The sequence below is a fragment of the Arachis stenosperma genome, chromosome 10 (assembly GCF_014773155.1).
Source record: "Arachis stenosperma cultivar V10309 chromosome 10, arast.V10309.gnm1.PFL2, whole genome shotgun sequence".
In the NCBI taxonomy this organism is placed as follows: Eukaryota; Viridiplantae; Streptophyta; class Magnoliopsida; order Fabales; family Fabaceae; genus Arachis; species Arachis stenosperma.
In genome coordinates this window covers 20,864,069-20,890,708 of record NC_080386.1, presented here as the reverse complement: position 1 = coordinate 20,890,708, position 26,640 = coordinate 20,864,069, and the positions used below count along the sequence as shown (strand labels likewise).

Genomic DNA, 26,640 nt, shown 5'->3' with positions numbered 1-26,640 from the left:
TACTCTATCTATTTCCTGTAATTGTTCCTTTATAAAATCCATAGCGGTCAGCCATTTGTAACCTTTTTCGTTGTCAACCAACCTAACCTTATCGACAATACGTTTTACAATTTCAATGGCCATTGCAGAGGATGTCACTGCAGTTGCACCTGATTCGGTCACAAATTCTAAGTAAATAAATTTACTTTTCATGAATTTCAATATTCATTTTACGTATACAGCCAGTTAATTTTGATAATACTTGGTTGCAAGTTTGAAGCTGATCCCTTTATGCGTATCATTTTACCTTTTCACCTAGACGACACTCAGATCTACAATTTTGTGGATTCTTAGGAAAACACCATTTGAACCATCACCTTCAGCACCAACTTGCTTTTCTTGTTCATCCTCAATCTTGAAATCTTTGATTAGGCTCATCACAGTGTCCCGAATAAAGTAGAATCTCTCCTTCCTTTGACAAGCGACATAGGGCAGTTTCTGACACCAATCCATCAAGCATCCATATTGACTTAATATTATAGAGTCCCAAGTAATGCCACTTGAATTGAAAGTGCTTGTCTTTGGCATTCTTCGACCACCTTACCAAACTCTTCAACCATTTCAAAACACACTAATCTCATAATCTCCTAGGATACACTTCTTAAATATAGATGTGAATTTTAGGTTTCCAACATTACTTGTGGCATTCCGAATGAGGTGTCAAGCACATAATCTATGATGGACATTTGGAAATACTGCCTCAATTGCAAACTTCATTGATGAGGCACCATCTGTAATCACAGATACAGGTGTTTTTTCCTTCATGGCAGCCAATAGTTGTTGTAATAACCATATGTAGACATCCTTACTCTCATCGGTAACTAAAGCGCTTCTGAATACTACTGTTTGGTTGTGACGATTCACACTGAAAAATAGTACTACTGGACACAAGTACTTGTTCTTCTTGTATATCGCATCAAAGGCAAGAACATCTCCAAATATTTCATAATCTAATTGGCTTATTCCATCACACCAAAATAGAGCTCGCAATACCCCTTTAGCATCAACTATATGCTCATATAGAGGCATGGATCTTCAGCTTTTTGGTTTTTGAGGTATCGCAATGCTGCTCTAGCATCACCTGGGACATGATGCCTTTGCCTAGCAATCTTATTATACATACCCCTTAATGTATAATTAACTTTCTCATAACCACCTGCTTGATTAGCTAACATAGCATATATATGGGGTGTGCTAATGCCTGCATCCTTCATGTTATTCGTTTGACTAGTACTAGCTTCTGCCATTTTTCTATGTGTCTAAAGGAAACCAACTAACCTAGGATCAAGACAATCATGATTGTGCGGTTCAACAAACAAAGTCATATGTTATCTTCCAGTGTGAGCCACAAAATGAACTACAAACCTAGTCAGGCAACCATAATGAGTCTCAGATTTTGGCTCTCTTTCTGTTTTTTATATTATAATATTTCTCTAGTCGAAATCCTTCACGAGAGCACACAAGCAATTGCTTCACATATTCTCCTTTGCTATTTTTCAAGTCTTACTTTTTCTAGCACCAAAATCAACAGATGTTGCATAATGATTATAGAAATCAAATGTTATATGAAGATTAGGAAAATGAAAATATTTCATCTTATGAGCACCTATGTTCAAAAAATCAACCATGGCAATATTTTTAATATCATCTATTCAATATACTTCATCCACCTGATGTGAAAAATCGTTTCCATCAAACATTGCTTGAAATTCTTACTCTCCTAAATCCTCAGAATTCACAACTTTCTGCTCAAAGAATGCTCTCATCAAAGAATGCTCTTTCTTCTATTTTATCATCCACCTCAAAATCTTGCTTAGCAATTTTGTTTGTAATCGAATCATTTACAATTTTATGCTCTCAATTTAGTATAAATAAAGTATTCTAATAAACAAAGTGTAGAGACCATTAACATGAAAATAATAGCACTGTTGTGGTTCTATGATTTTTTTAATTTTTAAAATTCTAAAAAAATTAGAAAAAAGCATTGAAGCTATAGAAGACAATCTCCTTTATGCTATTAAACACTAATATCGATCAAAAAAATAAAAGGAAGAAGAAACATTAATGTGCAAGCAAGAAATATCAACAACTATGTGCAAGAAATAGATTTAAATTTGTGAAAAAATGAACAGCGAACCATTAATGTGGAAGAAAAAAGAAACTATGTGATAAAACACAATATTCATGCATTAGAGTGGACTTACTAGTGGTCGCACTTCTCTTGTGCCACCATCTGAACCACCATTGCTGCCTCCAGTAAAATCTGGGTGCTCCATATGAACCCTAAGAGGTTTCAGGTTTCTGTTGTTTTGTTATTTAGAAGATTAATTATTTTATTTGATATTTAAATTAGTCATTAATATAGTTTTAAATGATACAATAAAGAATTAGGGATATAATGATAAATAATCAATATTGAGTTATTATTGTAATAAAGAAGAGATACAATACTGATGTTGCAATAATAGGCTAAGGGTGCTTTTGCAAAAACAAAATTCAATTGTGTTAGACAAAAATTATGAAGGATGACCAACGTAAATGCCACCAAAAGAAGCAGCTTTAGAAGACTGAACAAGCTCATCCTTGGAATACAAGGATTCTGGCGAACAACAAATTTTTTATTTTTGTTTTTATTTTAAAGTTAAATTCCAAGTAGTCCTGAACTTCTAGTCGAGTCTCAGTATCATCCATCAACTTACAATTGTCCTAATTTTGTTCTTGAATTTAACAAAAATGACTCACGATCGTCCTAAGATATATTATGACAAATATTCGTGATTGGAGTGATGACATGTATGGAGAAAAGCCACGTTGAACGTCCAACGACTATATTATGTAGCAATTGTAAGTTTGTAACTCAATTTAATCCCTATTATGTGTTTATAACCCTAATCCCAATTTGAGTTCCAAAAAGTATCATCCATCATTACAAATCACTCTCTTTCTCCTTTGCCGTTGTTAGGTTCATTTAAAAAGGGTGATGATGGGTGGCGACAACAACATCGTTGGTAGCTCTAGCAACTGACGCTCTACCGAAAACTGTGGGAGGAAAAGCACAAAAAATAATCACAAACGACTTCGAGAGAGATGTGGATGTGGTAGCCCACCCATCCTCAAATGGTCAAGAACATATGCAAATTCAAAGAGGTCATTTTATGGTTATCCAAACTACAATGTAAGTGCCTTTTGTCAATTTATGAAGCTGGAGTCATTGCTATTTCAATATGTAACGTTTCTTTTTCATGGTCGTACAATGTGTTTGCAGAATGTTAAGAAGAATTTATGTGGTCTTTTCATTTGGGCTGACAAAGTTCAGGAGGAAGAAGAATTTAGTGGTAGAGAAGATCCTGAATTTGAAAAAGAAGAATGGAGAATGAAATTTGCCTAAAAGATTGAAAGTTTGGAGTCTAAAGTTAGGACTTTAAAGTTGGCATTTTGTTTGTTGTTGGTTATTATGTTTGTGATTGTAATCTTAGTAGTTGTGTGTGTAGTATGGAAGTGGTGAAGTAACATATGGAGATTGTGTAATAAAAAATGTCTAAATGTGATGGTTGTACCTATGAACAAATGAATAGAAGTGATTGTTAGTCTGTTTTGTTATTTTTGTTAGTATCTTGTAATTTAAATATGAAGAAAAATGATGCTAAGTAATAGTAATAAAATCAAATATCCATTAGTAACATTCATACTATGTAAAATATATCCAAATTTGTATGTGAGAAAGTAGATACCATAAAAAAACATACCACACATCTAGAGTATTTAAAATAACAACCAAGATATCTCCTTTTGCATAAGTCAGTAACTAAAAATGCAACTAATAAAACCAAAATGTCATAATTTTACAACCAAAAAAATCTCCTTTTGCATAAGTTTACTTTTTGATTTTTTTTGGTAGTTTGAATCCTAGAGTTGGTATAAATTGTAAAAAATTGCTTAGCCCTAAAGCTAATGCACTAATCATTATATCAATAGAAACACTTGTTGGTGGTGGAGTACTTAAAACTGGAACAATGGGTGGTAGAGTACTTGAAACACGAGCAATGGGTGTTAGATAAGTATTTGAAACTGAAGCAATGGTGGCTGGTGGAGTAATTGACACTGGTGTAGTGTTTGGTGGTTTAGGTCGTGCATTAACAGACTGTCTTCTTTTAGGGGAAAACTTTGTTGGCCTTGCCCTAGGTTGTACATCACTTCATGTAATCTATTTATAGTTATAGGAAAATGTCTAATGAGATACAAAAAGAGATATAAACTAACTTTAAAAGAGCTACATTAATGCTATTGAGTGTCTTCATTTTCTAACAAATTAGGTTGTCTCATATCAAGCTCAATCTCAGTTGCATTGCTTTCATTTTGGACTTTAATTGCAGCAGTTGGATGTTCATTGTCAGTACTTGCAGCACCTTTACCAAAGGTAGTAGCAGCAGTTGCAACCAAATGTTTAGCCTTCTTCTACGAGCAGTTTCTTTTGTTGTGACATTTACCACCATAATGGCGACAAGAACCCTTCTTATATATCATCTTCAGCTTGTCAGTCTTCTGTTTCTTGCCTCTCATAGGTCCTTCATCAGCATCTTTTCTTCGTTTCTTCTTTAGTGCTCCTAACATCTTCTTAACTTTGGTGCCTGTGGATTGTGGCCTATTATAGATGGACTTTTTCTATAATGACTGGCTAGGAAGAAGGTTGATATGGAATGCATATGTGTCATTGTATACATTCATTGTCAACCACTTATAAAAAAAGTTTTCAGGGTGCTTACCTGCCATTGCTAACGCAGCACACACATGGACACAGGGCATTCCTATTTCAAATCAAAAGCAATTTAATAAGCGTATTATTATTATACTAAATAAGTAAGTTACCACAAAATTCACAGGCATAAGTAATGCACAAGTACTATCATTTGCACTCTTGTAGCTGTCCAAAGAATCAGAATATGATAACACCACTGTTTTATGTTGCTTTTCCTTCCCTTTCATTGTATTTTTTCTCATACAACCTTTAGCTAATGCCCTGGTAATATAACTCTTTCCAGTGGTTGTACTAAACTATCTTTCTTCACTTCTTTCTTCAATGCAGCACCCTTCTTCTTTACCACTTTTTCATTGGTTACTGGTTTCTTATTTGAGCTAACCTTGTGTTGGAATATTTTGCTGGGTTGTGAATTGGGCAATGGTATTGGAGTACATTTTGGAACAAGGACTAAATTAGTGGTTGAAAAGGGTACTTGAATATGTTTCATACTTTGGTTGGGTAGAGCAGATGTGGCAGACATAGAAACTAGATTAAGGATGGTAGGGGTTAGCTGTTGGGTGGAATTTGAAATTTCAATTGGTTCAAATTGGTTGATAGATAGGGTTAGAACTGGGCTAGGAGGAATGGATTTGGAAGTTGACCTTATGCTTAGTAGAATTGGCTGAGTAGAGACTTCAAACACCACCTTCATACTTTTTTTACCTAGTGGTTGTTCCAAATATACTAGAATAGAGACTTCATGCTCATAGTACACATGCACCAATCCGTTGTTTCTTTTAGCATGGAAGCACATCTCTAGAAGCTTAGCGTTAGTATTGAGTTTCCTTAAACTAGTCTCTAATGGTCTGTTCGGAACTAGCCAGCAACAACGTTCCACCTTATCATACCCAAGCTGTTTGTATTAGTCTCTGATGAAGAACACATCCTGTAGGTCTAGATCAAGTTTAAGCATTTCTGAGTTATGATCCCTAGAGTATGACATAACACCATCCACACTTGTCACAAAAGATCCCCTATGGTGATACATAATAGTGATTAGAACCATCTGTAAATAACAATAGATCATCAACATCATACTCTTCAAAACAAAAAAAAAAATTAACCAATATGAGACGTACACAATGAACCAACGAACAACGTACAATTAACCCAAACTCTAACACAAATTCACAGCCAAAACATAGATGCAAAAAAAAGGGACAAAGCAATGGATACTGACTTAACAATGTAGGAAAAACAGAAACAACCATGATCACAACAAACAGAAATAGAATTCACAAGTTTCTATTCTCGTTTGCTTTATGTACCAAAGTGCTTCTTCCCAGACCACTACGTGTGCGATAGAGATGTGAAGATTTTGGTACAATTATCCTTTCATTCAGAGCGAACGCCAGACAAAACCCGTCTCAAAATGGTGCCATGGAAGAAAATAAGGAGAAGAAGAGACTTCGTGAGACAGAGAAAAATAGTAACACCAACATATTAAAACCTCTCTAAATACCCCAAACGACGTCGTTTCTACTCTATTTCGTGCCAAAAATGAAATGGCGACAGTTCACCAGTCCAGGATGGCTTTCAACATAGCCTCCGTCGGATCACGTCATCATTTTGTTATCAAAAAATACCTCAAGGGCGACCATGAGTCACCTTTTTAAGTTCAGGGATAAAATTGGGACAACTGCAAGGTGAGGGACGATATTGAAGTTCGATTGCAAGTTCAGGGACCACTTTGAGATTTAACTTTTTTATTTTATTATAAGGAGAAATATACATTTTCATTCTTAAAATTTTAAAAAATTTTCAAAAATACTGTTAATATTTAACAAAAGTATCTATATAAATCATATAATGCTTGTTAATTTATATTGTTTGATACAATGCATAAAATTAAATTTGAGACTCTGCTATAAAGTTTACAATGCAAACTTTCACAATATTTTATGTGTAAGAAAGACTATTGATTTTTTTTAAATGCTATTGAGTTAAAATAAAATTTGAAATCCAATTTTGGATATCGAATTCGGAGTGGTTGAAGAGTAATATCAGGGGTTCCCACTTCCTTAAGAGTAACTCTTCTTGGAGTAGCCATATCTTCAACACCTGTATTAGACAAGGAGGTGTCAAAAGTATCAATAGAGGAATAAATGGTTCCTTCGTTGAATGAAGACTCAGAATCAATCTCAGAAGGAGAAGGTGATTCGGCAAAAGCCGCTTCACTATCCACAAAGGCCAATCGGCACCGAGGTTGCCTAATGTGTAACAAGGTTCTTTCAATTTATGGATCAAACAGGGCTAAGCTCGGTTCTGGCAATGACCGCGTCATTCAACGTAGGATACATAGAGTTCATGCAATTACTACTAAAGAAAACAACTAAAGGAAAGTAATTACCAATTACTATTGAGCATAAATCCTAACTATTAACAAGAACAAGGAAACAATCAAAAAGTAACTATTCACATATGCACATATTAAGACCAACCAATAATATGGCACACATATGCAAGTCCCCAACAACGGCACTAAAAACTCGATGAGGTTTAGATGTTGGTTTAGAATTTCACAAGTTTTCAAACTCAAGTGTGTCGCAAGTATAGTCTGAACCAGAAACTAACCCTCAATCGAAGTTTATAAAATGTCACAAAAGTCAAATCAATAACCGGAAATAGAATCTCGGGTCATTTTTCCTAGGACTTGCAGTTGGATACACATCATTGGTTAGAAAATTCGGGAATTTTGAATATGAATACAAAAAAAGTAAAGTAACTAAAAGTCAAAGAACAATTAGCAAATAAATTGCAACAAGTAAGAACAATATGCAAGTAAACAATTGTCTAGCAAGCACGCAATTAAGATGATAACAATAAAAAGAAAACAATACTAAGAACCAACAAATCTAAGCTAAAAGAGTTAAGAGGATAAAGTCAACGAAAGAGATGGCAATCAATTAATCAAAAAGGGCCTTGGCTAGGGGTGAGAAATTAGACTTCTTATCCTTGTTGTCAACCACAAACATGGTAATTATTAAGAGTAATTCTTACTTCATCATCCTCTAACATCGAAGGAAAGTCAAGTAGACATAATTGATTTCAATCCACAAATCCTAGCCAACTCACTAATTAGACTTAGTGAAAGACTAGCGTTAGTAGAAACCAAACCAACTACCGACGCTAAATTACCAATCAATATTGGACATTGACAACTCAAGGGTCCCTAATTACTGAACCCCCAAGCCAAGAATGAAAATCTACTTCATAATTAAAGTAAACATTCTATCAAACACTTGGTGGGTGATAAAAAGAATTGAATCTACCCACTAACAATTATCAACAATAATAACTCAAATAACACATATAAAATATAAAGACCTCAATGCATTAATAGAAATTTAAAGTTTAACAAGATCTAGAAATTAACGAACTAAGAGAAAATAACTTGCAAGGTTTCTAAGTGAAATTAAAACTAGAGAAACTACAATTAAGGTAACAAAACTGAAATTAAATAAGATTCAATCCAAGAAACAGAATAAAAAATGATCAAAGAACACTAAAACCTAGAGAGAAGAGAGAGTTTCTCTCTCTAGAAAACTAAGAACAAAAACTAGCCAAAAAAACTATGTGAATGTGTGTATCCTTGAGTCTCTCCACCCTAACTATGTGAATGAGTGTATCCTTGAGTCTCTCCACCCTCCTCAGTTTTGGCCTTTCTTCCTTCAGAACTGAGCTAAATTGGGCCCAAAAATTGGTCCAGAAATCATTGGCACGTGCTCTTTTAAGTGAGGCACGCGCTTCATGTTATGCGTATGCATGGTCCATGCATACGCGCAAGTGCCAAATTCTCAAATATTCAATTCCTCATAATTCTTCCACTTTTGCATGCTTCCATTCCATCTTTCCAAGTCATCCTTGCCCTATTGAACCTGAAATCACTCAACAAATGTATCATAGCATCGAATAAAAACAGAAGTGGTTAAAATTGACATTTTTAAGGCCTAAAAAGCATATTTTTAACTCTTAAACGTAATTTCGGAAGAAATCATAAAAGCATTCAAATTTGGGTAAATAAGTGCAAAATAAGTTGACAAAATCCACTCATTTCAATCCAAAATAAACCATAAGATTGTAGTTTATCAATAACCGTGACCTTAGCCAATCTATAATCATTATTTTTAACTGTGACGTTAATCTTTCTATAATAACGTTTTTAAACCGCGGTCTTAGTATCTTCTATAGCTACAATTTTTAATGTGATCTTAAACTTTATATGATCAAGTTTTTTAATTGCGACTTTATCTATTGCCATATTTTAAAATATGATCATAGCTAACCGTGACTTTTACTCATTTATTTTTTTTTAAATCCAGATTTTAAATTCTTTTTTTTTCCAAATATCATTAATAATATTATTAAGATCAAATATAATATATATAATCCAAAATAAATATTTCATTATCCACCATCATATAATATTTCGATGCTCCCACGCGCTTTCGTTTAGCCACTCTGATCGTTTGTCATTAAGAATTTGACCATTCATCTATGTCAACTAAAAATCTCTTTGGGTTCCTCCAGTCCTAACGGCAACACTCTATGCGGCACAATCAAGTTCGGTACTAAGATTGCACTTTCAGTCCTAATTCCTCATTTTCGTCATAGCTATGAATAAATACAATGTCTTAATATCATGCAATACTATTAGAATTCAGTTACTAGTTTTACAATTACCTCATCCTTGTTGCGACCAACCGGCATCCTGAATCTCTCGGCGAACGTGCCCTGGCAATCCATAGTTGAAACACAAGCTCGATCCAACCCTGCATGGCCTGTCTGGGTGGTAGGTCCCGCATCTATCATACCTCAGCTGGTCTGGCTGAGTCCTTGCCTGCTTTTTCCTACCATGTGCTCGATAGTTGTCATTCCTCCAAAAATCATTTCGATCTTGTGGGTATTGCGATGCATGGCCGCTCCTCTTAAAGTCTTGTCCCATCGGTGCGAAATCTTTGTCTTGACTCTTCTTAGAGAACTCTCGGTGGTTGTCTCTCACCTCTGTAGTCTTCCTCGGGCATTCTTCCACTACTCGGCCCTTGTTCACCAACTCAGAAAAGAATCAGACCTTCATAGGCACAATGACACTCATGATGTCACTCTGAAGTCCACCTTCGTACTTAATACACTTTCACTCCTCATAACTCTCTAGAGCACCTTGGCAGACCCTCGAAAACTGACACAGCTCCTTAAACCTATTGTTATACTTACCACAGTCATAGAACCCCGCTTCAGCTGCATCAGTTCCAACTCCTTAGCCGCCCTAACCGAGCTTGGAAAGTATTTCTTATAGAACTCCACTCGGAAGGCATCCCAAGTTATCACTACATCACCTTGCTATAGTAAACGACGAGCTCCTCGCCACCAGAAATGGGCTTCTCCCACTAATTGAAATGTGGAAAACTCCACGTATTGATCTTTCGATACGTGTTGAGCTTGTAACGCTTTTTCCATCGCCTGGAACCAGTTATCTGCTTCGGTAGGGTTTGTGGTACCCCTAAAAATTGGTGGGTTCACCTTCAGAAAAGTAGCCAACGTCATCGATCTTTCGTTAGGTCCATTAGCTCCATCTTCGTTTCCATTTCTGACATTCTGCTCTAAAATCTCAACAGCAGCTTGCATAGTAGTAGCCATATTCTCCAGAGCAGCAATAAAGTCAACCTAATTGTTCATCGGTCTGGGTTCTTCATTTCCTCTCTGTCCACATTCATGAGGCACCATTCATGTCTTGTTCACACCAAACAATTGATATCAATGTGATCAGTCTCAATATCTCAAGTCTAGTACTTCAAAGTCCCAAAAGTATGCTCATGAGCATGCTATATTTATCAAGAAGATATTCTAAATAGCATTTACACGCAATTTAGAGTATGCTCAGAAATATAGTCAGTCCATTCCCTAGGCTCTACGGGAATGAACTGCTATGATACCATAATGTAACACCCTACCACACAAGGCCTTACGCTGCAGTCATAAGTCAAAGGTGGTGAGGCATTATGACCTCTAAAAACAAAGTACATATGTATAGATTGAAGGAATATAATTTAACTAGGAGGATGTGAAGAAAAGATATAACCAATAGTCACATCACACTCGAACGTCGACGATAAACACGAAGACAGAAATATATATATATATATATATATATATATATATATATATATAAAAGAGTTCAAAGGAAATACATAGCAAATACTAGTATCGACCTGCAAAGATAAGATCGACTAGAAGGTATAATACAACTCAGAAGTAAACAAAATACAACCTATTTCTCCATAAATCAGTCTCAAAGAGAGGTACATGTATGCATATATAAAAGTGGAGAAATATACATTTAAGTACAAAATAAAGAGGAGTCTTTACTTTCCACAGATAGTACGGCATGCTCAGCAAGGTACACCATGTCCTGCATCTGAAAAACCAAATCCAAAAAAGGGTGAGAACCCGATGGTTCCCAGTAAGGTAGTAAAAGGATATGAACCCGCTAGAAAAACCTAAAATCCAATCATTCAAGATTCAAGCTTAGGGTCCTTTCTAATCCCAACAGTGTTAAGTTACTAAGTCTCAGCCCTTGTCAACTGTCTCTAATGTCAATTCTACCCAACACTAAGCTATTAATTCTTTCAATATCATTATTGTTCATTCTTCTATATTAAGCCCTTTCGGTCTTATTCATCTCTACAATTATTATTAGCAACATTCAATCTCAAGGGTATCAATTATCATCATTAGCCTCAACCGTCTTAGTAAAATCTCAATAGTCTCAATACAAGTCATCAGTCATACTAGTACTCTCAATTTCTCAACTCGGAGCAAGTGGGGACAAACTATAACCCTTGTATCTATCCAGGGATTTCAAATTCTCAATCGATATCCATTTCCATTGTCCAATCATTCTATCATTAACATCTCGTCAAGAATAGCCCTCAGGGTTACCATCGCCAGCATAAGGGACTTCTCAATTGTTCAAGCACATACAAAATAATACAATGAACACACAAGTAAAGGGAATAGATAAAGCAATTAGATCAGGTAGCATATAAATACAATTAATCAAGAAGGCAAGCCAAATACAAGATGCACACCTAATCAATACACATAAATACAAATGATGCATGCCTGTCCTACTGGCCATGAGCTCACGCATCGGTTTTTATTGCCAGAACCCGACAAGAGTAAGCGGGATTAACCAACTGTCCTTACTCGTAGGTTCCACAAGCAAGTAGGATTCACCAACCGTCCTTACCCCAAAAATGCAAGCGGGATTAACCACCATCCTTGTCTGATACTTCGAACAAGTGGAATTAACCATCGTCCTTGTCCGAAACACATCTCAATCAATGTGCAAGTGGGATTAACTACTGTCCTTGCCATTGCTGCAAATCTCGAGTAAGCAGGATTAACCACTGTCCTTACCCGAAAAATCATGAACAAGCAGGATTAACTAACCGTCTTTATTCGGGTATAACCCTGCTCAGTGTGCAAATGAGATTCACTACTGTCCTTGCCACGAGTAAACCTCAGTTCTCAGTAAAGTCTTCAATCAACTTTTAAAACCATTAAGTTCATTAACCCCATTCTCATTTAGTTTACCAATTTTTTCATCTCGTAAGCGGGATAACACCACCGTCCTCACAACAGGCAGGATAAAACCTCCGTCCCTACAAATATGCCACAACTACAGAACAAGCGAGATATCACCCAAACCTTGCCAAGTCAGCCAATCGGGCCATACTCAGTTATCATCAATCTCATCATTTATGTCTTATGTTAATTTAGTAATCAGTAAGTTCAATAATCATAAGCTCTCATCAATCCATCATTATCTTTGATACTCCAATCTGCAATCTTATTCAAATTCATCAAATTCGTTCCCTCATTATGCTCATACTCATTCTCCACCTTAAAACGAGTTATCGGATCTTAAACAGGGATTACAGAGGTGAAAGAGCAGTCTGCATAGGCAAAGTTGAAAACAACATTTCTTCGAAAATAAGACAGTCGTGCGTACGCATGCCTCATGCGTACGCATGAACCCCCTTATTGCTTGAACGCACGGAACTCGCACAAAAAAGATTCATTTCTGAAATACAAGCTGTGCGTATGCATGGGTCGTGCATACATATGACCTTGCTTTTGTGCATATGCATAGCATGCGTACAAAACTCTTTCACTTCTGTAACACCCCTCATGCGGACGCATGACCTCAATTTTTGGCAATTTCTGCAGAATTCAGTTTTTAACCACAAACTTCAAGCACACATAGCTTTTTTGTTTTATCATTTTTTGTCCATTTTAATTTAAGATAAGTTTCACAAAATTTAAAGGTCTGAGAACCAAGTTACGGCATGTCAAAGTTGGTTAAAAACTGGTTTATACCAAATTTATACCAAAGTTCATTTTCACCAATTTTCCATCCAACTCAATCCCAAACCATACTAAAACCTTTACTAAGTATTCTTAACACTCATTCACCATTTTCTAACCATTCAACACTTAATTAACCAATTTCAATCAACCAATCATTTCTAAAGCTTTCCATCAATAATCAATCAACAAGCCATTCACCAATTTCTCATCAATCCAAACAACAATTCACTCATGACAAATTCACCACTTACCAGGGTTTACCATATAAGGAATATCTCACTCTATCTTGACCTTCGGCCCAATTTTCCATACCAATTGACATTATAATCAAGCATATCACAAACTATATATTCAATTCAACTCGTTCATATACACATTCATACCACTCAATACCCACTCAATTCACAAATCACAACTAATCAACACAATATCAACCAATTCCATTCAATCCGATCTCATAGACAATTAAACTAAGTTTTCACATACTTTTACACTATGTCTACCCGAAATCAAGACCCGTACCTTAACGATGGCGATTTTTTCCAACGTTGAATTTTTCTTACCAAATTGGAATCAAGCTCCAACCAAAGCCTCCAAGATTGATCAATCTTTCTCCAATCACAAGTTCCGCACCAATCCACACCAAAAACCAACTCCAAACAAGCCAAGTTAATCCACACAATCTAATCACAATAATAACTCAACATTTATACTAGATCTTAACTTAAAACCATGGATAATAAATGGTTTGAGCTTCCTTACCTTAACCCACTCGAGTTTGGGATGGAACCCACTTAGATCTAGAGCACCCCTAAAGAATCAAAATCACAAGATTTCAACACCCTCTAAATAAAAAATTGGCATGAGTGTTGGAGAAGTCCAAGATGCTGGTGATAACATGAGATTTGAATGAAGTTATGAAGTAAAATTTGAAAAGATTTAGGGGTTTTTGATGATGGATATCCTCAAATCTCATAAAATTTTAGACGATTGTTATTCAATACAACTTTAAAAATATTTAGTAAATAAGTTATTGTTCTTATTATATTATTCCTCGTTATTTTTTTCTTTCTTCTTCTTTTTCTTTTTTGTTTGTGTGGTTTTCTTTTTTTTATGTCTATCTTTTTTTTTTCCTTTTTAAAAAGTTTTATGAGAAAGTAAAAGAATAAAGAAGAGAAATAAAAAATAAAAAATACATATGAAATAAAATTTTTATTTTAAAAATTTAATATAAAATTATGAAATTATTTAACTTCAAAAAATTTAATTTATCCAAAAAATATTCAATACGTAATCTACTGCAAGCTACATCGAATTATGTCACCAAATTTATTTATAATCTGCGGTAACCTATAATGGTTTCTACAATTTAGTTCTTATATATGATCAGATAATTCTCCTTAATAAGCTACACTGGTTTATGTTTATCAATGCTTACACGTAATTTGCAATAGGATATGGCGGTTTATATGAAAATTTTAAAAATTCTATTTATAACAGTTTACATAAATTAGAGTTAGTACCAAAATATAAATTATTTACATTTGTATAAATTTGAGCTCCAATTATTTTAAATAAGTAAATTGTTCAAAAAAATTTAAATATATAAATGTCTCGAAAGGAACACTATAGACGAAACTAAACTTTAGGATAAGCATAAAAAAATTTTACCATAAAAAAAGAAATTTTTTTAAGAGAAACATAAAAAACACAGAAACTTTTGTCATAAACATTAAAAAATTTTAAAAAATACAAAAAAAAAATATAAAAATGTATTTCGCTAAATAGAAAGTTTTTTAACCTAAATATAGAAATTTTTTTACGATAATTTGAAAAAAAAGGAAAAAAATAGTTTTTTTTTTTTTAACAAAACACAGAATTTGTTTACCTAAACACAAAAGTTTCATTCTTTCCTTTGACTTAATACTTCCCCATCTGCATTCTTAATAATAAAAAAATAATCTTTTTCTTTTATTACCCTTATGTAAATTTTAATAAATATAAACGTAATTTGTATTGATTAATATGTATAAATTTTGATAAATATAGATATAAATTATATATTTTTTGTGTACAAATTTTTGTAACGATAAGTATAAATTATTACAAATAAATATTGACCCAAAATAACAATATTTAATGAACATATAACATTATTAAATTAAAAATAAATAATATCACTATAATCTAACTTATTATGTGTCAGATATTTTATTATTATTTTATATATATTATTCAATTAAATAAATAATATAATAAATTTGTTTATTAAATTTAGAGATTTATTATTATTATTATTATTATTATTATTATTATTATTATTATTATTATTATTATTATTATTATTATTATTATTATTATCAAGACCATAATATATATTCAGTCTAGTTATATATCTAAGCGTTTTTGCCAATTAGATCCAATTAAGTGACTCAAATTCAACGAAAAATCTATTCACAGAAGTTATCAGCCGGTTGAAATTGAATAATTGTGAATTATTATTAGATTATATCTTGGAGTATATAATTATTTAATTTGGTTAAGGACTTTGTTACTGTGAAAGGCTTCTTGATTGTTAAATGTTAATTTGAGTTTATGTTTAATGGTTAATCAATATAGAAATTTGTTGCAATCGGGTTTTACAAAACAAGTGAAATTATATACACTTTTTTGCTGTTGTAAAAATGAATGCAATAATGTAATAGGTGTTGTTGGAAAGAAAATATTGTCCACAAGATTCAGTATGATAGCTACCCAAAGCGTCCCTTGGTGACACAATATTGACTTCTAAAGATGATTCTTCTTTCGACTTAACTAGGAACTAATATTATAGCAGTGAATTTCAGCTAACAAGTATTGGATTGGTCAAACAAACTCACTCGAACAAAACATAAACCAAAAGAGGCGAAAACAACTTCAGATCTTGTTGCAAATGGTCGTTTGTTCTTGGTTACCCTGATTATCCATTTCTTGAATAAAGTCACGTTTCATAATTGTTTATTAGTTTACTAAAAACGATGAATCTAAATATTTTTTGTTTGGGTCATTGCTTAGAAGCAAGTTGATCGATATAAATTGTCCAAGGTTCCCAATCCATAACAAGCTGCAAATCATAGATTGAAAACTATACTTTTAGCTTAAAAGTTTTAATAAAGTTAACACTTAAGAATAAAGTTGAAGGATAATTTTACTTCAGGTATATATATTTAGACAGAATATTATTTATTTATCAAATTATATTGCAGCCAACTAGCTATGAATGATTAGTCTGTACTAATGTAATAAATTTGATAAATGTTTGTCATAATATCCTGTTGGGGTATATATATATATATATATAATTCACCAAATATGAATTCTGTAGGAATTATACATGTTGTAATAAAGTTTCGAGGAAAAATCAGAATCATGGCTGTTAAGGAGCAAAAGTTAACATACAGAATTACAGATACAGTAATGTATTTAATTGCTGCTTGTGCCACGTCTTCTTGCAAATAACCCTCTTTGAGGAATTCACTCTTATGCAGAAATTGCTAAGCTCAACATCGGATTCTGAATTGAGTTCCGACGGCACCTTAAATATAGTAGCGGATCAATCCATATCAGAGTCATTAGCATGTGCTATGAGCACTTTATAGGCCAATGAGCAATGACACATCCAGAAAAAAGCATCATACAGATTCTCTGATCATTGTAATAGAAACCAAAATTATATAACCCATCTAGCATTCCTTAACAAAAAGAATGAAACTCTACATTCAACCCCATAGGGCTATTATGAACCTGAAAGCATCTGCAAGTAGGAATTTTGACTTGGTTTGAAACTGATGCATCAGCACATGGTTGTAGATGTGTAGTATTAAGACTGGTGCTTATAACTTCTAAAATTTAAGCATCAGGGAAGAATTTGCTTAAGATCTACCAGAAGAGCTTGATCCAGAAGCAATGAAGTGTCCCCCAAAAGATCACTGATCACAGCAGTGTATGGATTCAAGAAATCCCTTCTTCTGCCATCTTCTCTCTCAATTTAGAGGCTTCATTAAGATCACCAATTCTACAGTAACCACCGATTAGTATGTTATAGGTAACAGCATTAGGAACTAAGCCCTTGCGATGAAGTTTAGCAAAAAGTCTATGTGCTCGACCCATATTTCCTAATTTGCACAAACCATTTATTAGTGCATTGTATGTAGTGATATTTGGAATAATCCCTCTTCCCAGCATCTCATCCCTTAAGTTGAAAGCATCATCCACATTGCCAGCCATGGAATAAGCATGAATTAAGGTGCAGTATGTGAAATTATCAGGAAGAAAGCCTCTAGATGACCATATTGACAAAAAACTTCTTGCTTCCTCAACCTTCCCAGATTTACAAAGCCCTGCAATAGCTATGTTATACATAATGTTATTTGGAAGAGAATTACACATATCACTTTTATCAAGGGAATCGACAATTTTCCGAGCTTCTTGACTTATGATGTCATTTTCAACAAACTTATCAGAACACTTATGAATTGTAAGTAGATCAAAATCCACCATTTTGTCCAGAATCACAGTTGCTTCGTTGATTCTGTCAAACTTATAAAGGCTGCTAACAATTTTGCTACAGATCACCAAATTAGGCGTGAAACCCATTTCAATCATCTCAGAATATAAATTAAAAGCTTTATCTAGCTTCCCCTCGTCACACCATCCAGAAATTAGGCTTCCATAGGTAACAGCATTTGGTGATAATCCAATTGTTTGCATCTCAACAAGGAGATTAGCGACATCGTTAGACTTCTTAGACTTAAAAAGTCCATCAATAAGGGAATTGTACATTTCGATGGACGGAGAAATTGCTTGTCTTTCCATTACAGCTTTAATTCTAAATGCTTCAAGAATATTACCACTTTTACAATAGCCATCACTCAGGGTCCTATATGTTATTTCGTCTGGTAAACATCCAAGTTCCTCCATCCTAATGAAAATAGCCACTGCTTCAACCATTTCCCCCATCTTGCATAATCCATTAATCATTGTATTGAACGCAACTGTGCTTTTAGTGAATCCCCTGCCTAAAATTTCTTTCCACAGCCTCATAGACCTCTCCAAGTCTCTCATTTTGAAAAAGCAATCAAGAAGTGTACAGTAGCTGACCTCATTGGGAACAACACCTCTTTGTATCATTGAATTCCAAAGGCACAAAGCATCGTCATATAAACCCACACGAACCAATCCCTTCATAACAGTATTGTAGGTCACAACCGATGCACTAATACCTTCATGCAACATCTCTTCACAGAGCATAAATGCTTTACTTATTTCCCCTTCTCTGCAGTATCCATCTAACAATGTATTATAGCTATAAGAATCTGGCCTCAAATTCCAACATGACATATTCCTAAACACTTCCTCAGCTTTGCAAACCTGACTGTGCTTACAATACCCATTAATCAAAGAATTACAGACAAAAATATTCATTTTCAATCCGGCCCTCAACATCTCATCTCGAATCCTAACAGCATCATCCATTTTTCCCACCTGACAATACCCATCCACAAGAACACCGTAAACACGTTCGTCCACAACCAGCATCTCATCCTCCTCCACATCACGAAGCACCCTTTCTGCTTCTTCCACCCTAAATTTCTTACAATAACCTTTCATCAACAATGTACAAGAAACCACATTCCTCAAAATTCCTTTTTCCAACATCAAACCAATCACCCTTTCAGCACCTTCTACATCCCCCACATTAACATACCCATTAACCAAAGCATTGTAGGTCACAACATTAGTCTCAAATCCCATCCTTTCCATCTTCTCCACAAACTCTACAGCCCGATCAAGCTTTCCCTCGCAACAATGCGCATTCACAACAATACTACACATATACACGTCGGGCACAATCCCCATCCTCTCAATCTGCTCGAAAACCATCAAAGCAATGCTTCCTTCATTGGTACTAACCAACTTGGCCAGCAAGAAATTGCAGGACCTCAAACTCGGGGTCCTACCCAACCTTCCCATTTCATCAAACACATGGAGTGCAGCCTTAGTCATCCCTTTCTCCGTAAAAACCTTAAGAATCATGTCAAAAACCACAGGTGAAAACCTGAATTCCCGGTAAACGGCAACTATCTCATCCCAAACTGCGAACGTCCAGTAATTGTTCTTGCAATATAGAGATACAAGTTTGTGCAGAAATGACCGCGTTTCGGGGTACATTCTGGCTCGGGCAAGAATATGGGCAATGAGACAGTAGGACTTGAAGTGAGGGCCATAGGTCTGGTGGTTGGCGGCGATTTGGAAGAATTCGAGGCAGGCAGAGGGGTGGAGGCGTAGGCGGCGGAGGAGGGCATCAGTGAGGTGGTCGGAGAACTGGAATGAGAGGCGGGAGAGGGCGTGTGGGCGGCCGAGGAGGAGGAGGTGGGAAATGCGGTCAAGGAGCTCTGGGTAGGGGAGGTTGTATTCTTCTCGAAGCTTCCATTGAAGTTGGGAAGTGTGGTGAATGGATCTGTGGCGAGGAAGTGGAAACAAAAGAAGACAATGTCGATGGAGAATGGGTTTAGAGAGGGAAAAAAACATTGATTGGGGAGAGATGCTAACATAGCTGCTTTGGATCAATTTGGTTACTGATGGACAGCCTGCAGTTGCTATCTACTAAAATATAAAGTTATGTAGCAAGAAGGAGATGAAGGTGAGGTGTCAAGCTGAGACAAAAAGGGTGCAGCACATGCAGGCAGTCAGTGATTACATCGGACTTTCACACTTTTTCCACTGCTGCAAATTTGAAAAAGTGAACCTGCACATTAATAAGAAATTAGCCGAGTTACAGTCAAGAGAAGTTTGAAAGATTTAAATATTAGTGAATAATGTTAAAATTCGCAGAGAAATTTACTCTATATAAGTAGAATTGAGAGTTGAAACTCTCATTTTTCTCTTGCAATTTGTCTAATTTCATATGTTTAGCTCGGCTAGTTTTTTCTTTTTTTTTTTCAGGATAGGAAGATGGCAAAATTCAGGCTATTCAAAGGAGGCAAACGGGCAAAGTTGTAGCTTCATTCGAGGAGAGCAAGGTTCTTGTCTCTTTTTGCTCCCTCTCTTTCCTTCATTCTTCTCCTTTATCCTCTCTCTCTCTCTCAATATATGCAGAAGCTATAGTTATATGCAGAGCTAAGTAGAACTATCAAGTTCAATCACATATATAAACCAGTCTTTAACTAAACATTTCAAACTGACACAAAAACCAAAATTATATGGATACTAAGGTTATCAAGGTTCTAGTTTCTTTTGGTCCATCACTTCCCTTCATTCTTCTCTTCTAGCCTCCTCTCTTCTAGCCTCCTCTCAATTTAAACTTCAAATAAAAAGGTAGAAAACTTTACCTTAACAGGTTGAAGGGGCACAGACAGAAGGGAAGCAGAAATAGTCCAAAATCCCTGAAGAAGAAGAAGAATATCTCTGGAGGCAGAAAATTAACAGCAGCATCAAGAACAAATAACAAATCAGATTTGACATAGAGATGAGAAACAAGCAACAAGAACAGGAAATTAAATTACTTGAACAGTTGAAGTCACCAGAGGAAACTAGCAGCAACTGCAGAGATCGCAAGTGAGATTTCTTCTTCTCAATGCGAAATGGAACTGATACTGAAAAATTTTCCCCTAATGCCAGAGGGAGCAGTCCAATCCTAATTCCGGCACAGAGGACGGTAAGAGTCGAGGGGACGAGAAACTAGCTGGCGAGGATGGCTGGAAGCGGCCGTCGAGGATGAGTGTTGAGGGGAGGCGTGAGGGGAATGAGACTGAAACTGAAAGGAGGATTGTTAAGGTTGAAAAGAGATAAAATTCACTTAGAAAACATATACAAAGCAGCAATCAAATTCTAGAACTAAAGCATAATCACCAGGCAATACTAATAAGTAATAACAAAAATATTTAAGTAACATACAAATAACACAAAATATTATAACATGGTCTAAAGTCTTATACATCCTAAACACAGAACATTAACTTAAAACCAGAACAAATCAACCATATAATTCAGCAACAGAGAAATCAACCATATAATTCAGCAACAGAGAAATCAACCATGGTAATGCTAATAAATTAGATCAATATAATCAGAACAAATCAACCATATGATCAGAACAATAAAGCATCGTATAATCAGGACAAATTTAAAAAATTAGAAAAGATTAAGAATCAGAACAAATCAAGCATTAGCTTAAAAATTAGAACAAATTAAAATTTATAATCAGACCTTAATTTAAAAAATTATCTGTAGTGGTGGCGTGACTGAGCTTAATTATAATCAGACCTAAATTAAAATAAAATAAAAAACTGAAAATAACAGTTTACCTGAGATGAGCTTGAGAACAGGGGAAGGAGCAGCTGAGCTGAGGTGGCGGAGGGGCTGGCGGCGGGGTGACTGAGCTTCGGACTGAGTCGCGAGCAGCACGGAGAGGAGAGGAGAGCAGCGCGAGAAGAAGAAGTCGACCAGTGCAGCGCCCGCACGGAGAAGAAGATCGATTGAGGCTGAGCAGGGGGCACGAAGGAGGGATCGAGGCTCAGAGAGGGCTGAGAGTAACTCGGTAAGTATGTTTATTGTTTAGGGCTAGATCTTTGGTTGGCTTATTCAATAAGGGCCTTTTTCGTTTTTGTCAAGCTTGTTTTTGGAAATGAACAAATCGGCCCAAAATCCATGGATGAGTCCAACAATGTACTATACAAGAAAAAAATATATCAATTACAAATCTTTGAAGCCGAAATCCAGCACGGTTAGAATTCATGAGCCAGTATGGTGTCATGGTGTGCACTTAAACCACCTTTAACACTAGAACCTAAAATTTCGTTTTCCTCTTATCTTGAATCAAATCTCTATATATGCACACATGATGCATCAAAACTATAATAATCAGTTTACAAGAGTGGTGTGAGAAAAGTATAATTCTTATTGCTTTTTGTCAAGGTTAAGTACGTGTGTTAGTTGGATTGGGCTAGATCTTTGGTTGCATTGGTTTCTGAAAATGTAAAATTACTTGAAAAAATAAAGGAGTAAAATGAACTAACTTTAGCCTAGTCATCTGCTTAAATAAGTGTCGGGAGTTTAGATTCCCAGCAATCCATTCAGTTTACAATTTATGCAAATTTGAAGGAAGTGTGGCTTTGATTACTGGTAGGGCTAGGGGCATCGGTGAGTGCCGACATTCGAGACCAACAAGGACTCACTTTCCAAGATGACATAGGAGTTAAATTCGCAACCTATGTACATTCTGATGTAGCAAAAGAAGATCATGTTGAAAATGCAGTTAACATAGCAATAATCAAAGTATCAAAATCTAGACAATTGTGAACAACGCTGTAGCAATAGATGATGCTAACCCTAGCATTCTTGACAATGATGTGGCATGTCATGAAACCACTCATCCCAAAAGTTTAAGCTGATAGGAAAAGGTAACATTAATGGTTATATCTCTAACATTCCTCCTCAAGCAAGAGCCTCTCTTTTGGTTTTGTTTGATTTTCTATTCTTTTTCACTTTTTAGGGTTCTCAAGGATCGAACTCTTGACCTTTCGGACATAGAGCTCTGATATCATGTCATGAAACCACTCATCCCAAAAACTTAAGCTGATAGGAGAAGGTAACATTAATGGTTATATCTCTAACATGGCAGATTTCCAGCGCGTTTTTGGTGTCAACATTACGGGGCCTTTCTTGGGAATCAAGCATGCAGCTAGAGTGATGATCCCAACCAAAAAGGGTAGTATTGTAAATATAAGGAGTGTAAGTTCAAGAGTTGAAGAGGTTGCAACTCATGCGTATACAAGTTCCAAACATGGCTTAATTGGACTCACAAAGAATGCAGCTGCTGAACTATGAAATTTTGGCATAATAGTGAATTGTTTGTCACCTTACTCCGTTGCTAACAATGCTGGAATTAGAGGGTTCTTCAAACTTGATGATGAAGGGTATTCAAATGTTTATTCGAATTTTAAAGGTGTTCATTTGATGGAAGAAGATTTGGCACAAAATGCACTCTATTTAGCTAGTGATGAGTCCAAGTACATCAGTGGTCATAATCTAACTATTGATGGCGGTTTTACTACTATTAATCTAATGTTCGGTTTGTTTTCACAATCTTAATTAAGTTTTAAGTTTTATATATGTCCTATTTTGTTTACTAATTTATTAGTCTTGCTCTCAATGATGTGTAATAGTATTGTACTGTTCTGTATAATAAAATAAAGAGAAGATTTCTTGGGTACTAATTAAGAGGTTTTTATTTTTTCTCCCCCTTCTCCGTAACCTTCATAAATCATAATAAGTGACATATCAACAAACTTGAAGAGAGAGAGGGGTTTGTTGACTTTTTTAAATATAAAAAAATAATTTTAAACAATAAAAATTCATGTTACTAATATTTATTTACCAAAAAAATATTTATTTTCGTTAGAAAATATTTTTTTTCAAGCGAAGACTAAATTCTTAAAATGGTCTTTTAGATTTATAGTTTTTATTATTTTAGTTCATCAAATTAAAGTACTAAGTTAGAGAACAAATTAACGTATTGAGCTAGCTCTGATTTGTCTCGCTGGATACAAGTCTAAACGACGTCGTTTCGTTTTAACGCTTAAATAAGGCAAAAATGAAAGACTAAGAAGAGTTTTTATGAGGTGCAAACCGTGTTATTTTGTTTTATTCTCCAAAATGATTTCGTTTTTGTATTGTTTAAATGCCAAAATGAAACAATATCATTCAATCATGTGTTTAATGTTTGCTGATTCAAAACCAAAAAAGATTTAGGAACTAATATGATGCCTGAAATTAGATCTCGAAGATCAATATAATAAATTTTAATTTGAGTGACTAAAATAGTAAAAGTCGTAAATCTTAAAGATTATTATAAAAATTTAAGCTATAAACAACTTTTAAAATGGATAAAATTCATCGGATCAATTTATTTATGCTTTAAATAGATAGATTTCTCTCTCTCAAGTTAAGCTCATAAAAACAAGATATTAAATAGCTTTAGTGCAATTAGTTAAAAAAAGAAGGGGTTAAATCAATTTATTTATGCTTTAAACAGATAGATTTCTCTCTCTCAAGTTAAGCTCATAAAAACAAGATATTAAATAGCTTCAGTGCAATTAGTTAAAAAAAGAAGGGGTTAAATAGACTAGTCTACACAGTAAATAAATAGTTCGTTTAATATTTTATTTTTTATAATTTTTATTTGCAGAAATTAATCCAACTCAAATAATTTACATTCATTATTGTTTTTAGTTATTTTTAAGAGGATAATTGGGGATCGAAAAAAATACTTATATTATTTGCTATAAAATTGTCAAAGTATCTCTAAGTATATATTCAATTAGGTGTTATTTGGTTTAAAACTAGAATTATAATTGAAAAATTAGAATTTAATATTATATTTGATAGCTAGAGACTCAAATTAAAATTTTAATCTATTCAATATTTTTAGAAAGTGAAAATATAAGAAATTGAAATTTTTGTGAATGAAAATTAAAATTTTAACAAAATTCTGTATACTTTATTCCAAGTATAATCCAAAAAGTTAATCAAGTCTTAATTTTTTAGTTTCTGTCTTTATCTCATGCAATCTAGATGTAGATAATTTAGTTCGATCCGCCTGACTCAAGCCCAATGATATTGGGCCAAATTTAGCTTGGTTTTTTTGGACTGAAGTCAGATCTGATATTTAAAAGTGGATCCGAGTTAACTATCCAATCGGATTTGGTCCAAGTATTGGATTGCCCGGCCGGATAAAAAATTAAAAGAATATGCTGTATGCATTAGGTCATGCACTGTCACAGCATCCGTGTGAGACTGTCCCTTCCCCCAACAAGTGCAGAAGGTGCTGTCCAGGGTCCACTGCCTTCACTCAATCGCCCAATCTTCCTCGCGGGTTCAGTCTCCTCTCTTTTTCGTGCTTTACCGGTCACTACCGTCACCACGAGTCCACCACGCAGCAGCCACAACAACCCAATCTTCTTCCCCTCAGCGATTCTCATTTACATGTCCATGACCATTTACATAAGTTTCAACCTTAACAACCCTCCTTTCAGTTTCAGTCTCATTCCCCTCGTGCTTCCCCTTACCACTCATCCTCGCCGAATCAGTTGGTTTCTCGTCCCCTCGACTCTCTGCGTCCCCTGTGCCGGAATAACGATTGGACTGCTCCCCTTGTCATGAGGGAAAAATTCTTCACTATCAATTTCATCTCGCATTGAGAAGAAGAAATCTTGCTGGCGGTCTCTACTGTCGCTGCTAGTTTCCTTCAGTGACTTCAACTGTTCAAAGTAATTTAATTTCCTGTTCTTGTTGCTTGTTTCTCATCTCGATGTCAAATCTAATTTGTTATTTGTTCTTCTTTTTATTGCTTGGTTCAAGGATTTTGGACTCTTTCTGCTTCCCTTCTCTCTGCTCCCCTTCACCCTGGCTCATCATTCTGTTAAGGTAAAGTTTTCAAACTTTTTTATTTGATGATTTTCTTGTTTGTTACCTATATTATTAGGCTGGGAAATGAGAAGTTTGAATTGAGAAGCTAAAATAGAAGAATGAAGGGAAGGGAGGGATCCAAGAGAAACTACAACCTTGTTCATTTACCTTATTATCCATATAATTTTGTTTTTGGGTGAAATGTTTGGTTAAAGACTGGGGGTGTGTGCTGATGCAATACCGTAATGTCGTGACATACGCTTTATGGTAGTTGAGATTGCACGAAATGAATTATCCGACTAATAATTTTGAACTGGCTATGGTTGTGTTTGCTCTAAAAGTCTGGAGATATTATCTATATGGCGTCAAGTTTCAAGTCTTCTCGGACCACAAAAGTTTAAAGTACCTTTTCGATCTAAAAGACCTGAATATGTGTTAGAGGAGGTGGATGGAGGTTTTAAAGGATTATAATTTTGAATTAAATTACCACCCAGAAAAAGCTAATGTTGTGGCGGACGCCTTGAGCCAAAAGTCATTAACGGTTGCTTGGATGATGATTAAGGAAGAGGAGTTGGTGAGCAAGCTTGAGCAATTTGAGACTGTGTATCGGAGAGTTTGATGGGAGGGTATGCCTGAACCAACTACAGATCTCTAGTGACTTCAAGGCCAAAATTTTAAAAGTTCAACAAGACGATCATGAGTTACAGAAGGTGTTGCGGGAAATTAAGCAAGGAAAGTGATGGGGAGTTTCGTGGAATGGAGATGGAATATGGAGGTACAAAGGTAGGATCTGCGTGTCGAATGTCGGGAATTTGAGGCAAAATATCTTGAAGGAGGCGCATAGGAGCGGATTTTCTATCCACCCAAGAAGTACCAAGATGTACCATGATCTGAAGGCGATGTTTTGGTGGCCAGGAATGAAGGCCGATGTAGCGTCACACGTTTCTAAGGGCCTAACTTATCAGAAAGTCAAGATTGAATAC

General features: G+C 35.0%; 1 protein-coding gene and 1 pseudogene across 2 annotated transcripts; one reads left to right on the top strand and one right to left on the bottom strand.

The window, feature by feature from the left end:
- Positions 1-16,476: 16,476 nt before the first annotated feature.
- Positions 16,477-21,742, bottom strand: LOC130956032 (putative pentatricopeptide repeat-containing protein At1g19290). 2 transcript variants are annotated; one of them, XM_057883054.1, is made up of 4 exons: positions 21,556-21,742; positions 20,755-21,005; positions 20,581-20,656; positions 16,477-19,997 (listed from the first exon to the last, which is right to left on the bottom strand). In XM_057883054.1, exon 4 carries the CDS (start codon positions 19,778-19,780, stop codon positions 17,201-17,203), a length of 2,580 nt encoding a protein of 859 aa, XP_057739037.1. In that variant the 5' UTR covers positions 19,781-19,997; positions 20,581-20,656; positions 20,755-21,005; positions 21,556-21,742; the 3' UTR covers positions 16,477-17,200. The 2 variants fall into 2 exon arrangements, with proteins under 2 accessions (XP_057739037.1, XP_057739038.1); XM_057883055.1 differs by having other exon boundaries at positions 20,755-20,999; positions 21,556-21,736.
- Positions 20,452-23,341, top strand: LOC130956850 (secoisolariciresinol dehydrogenase-like; annotated as a pseudogene).
- The last annotated feature ends 3,299 nt before the right edge of the window (positions 23,342-26,640 follow it).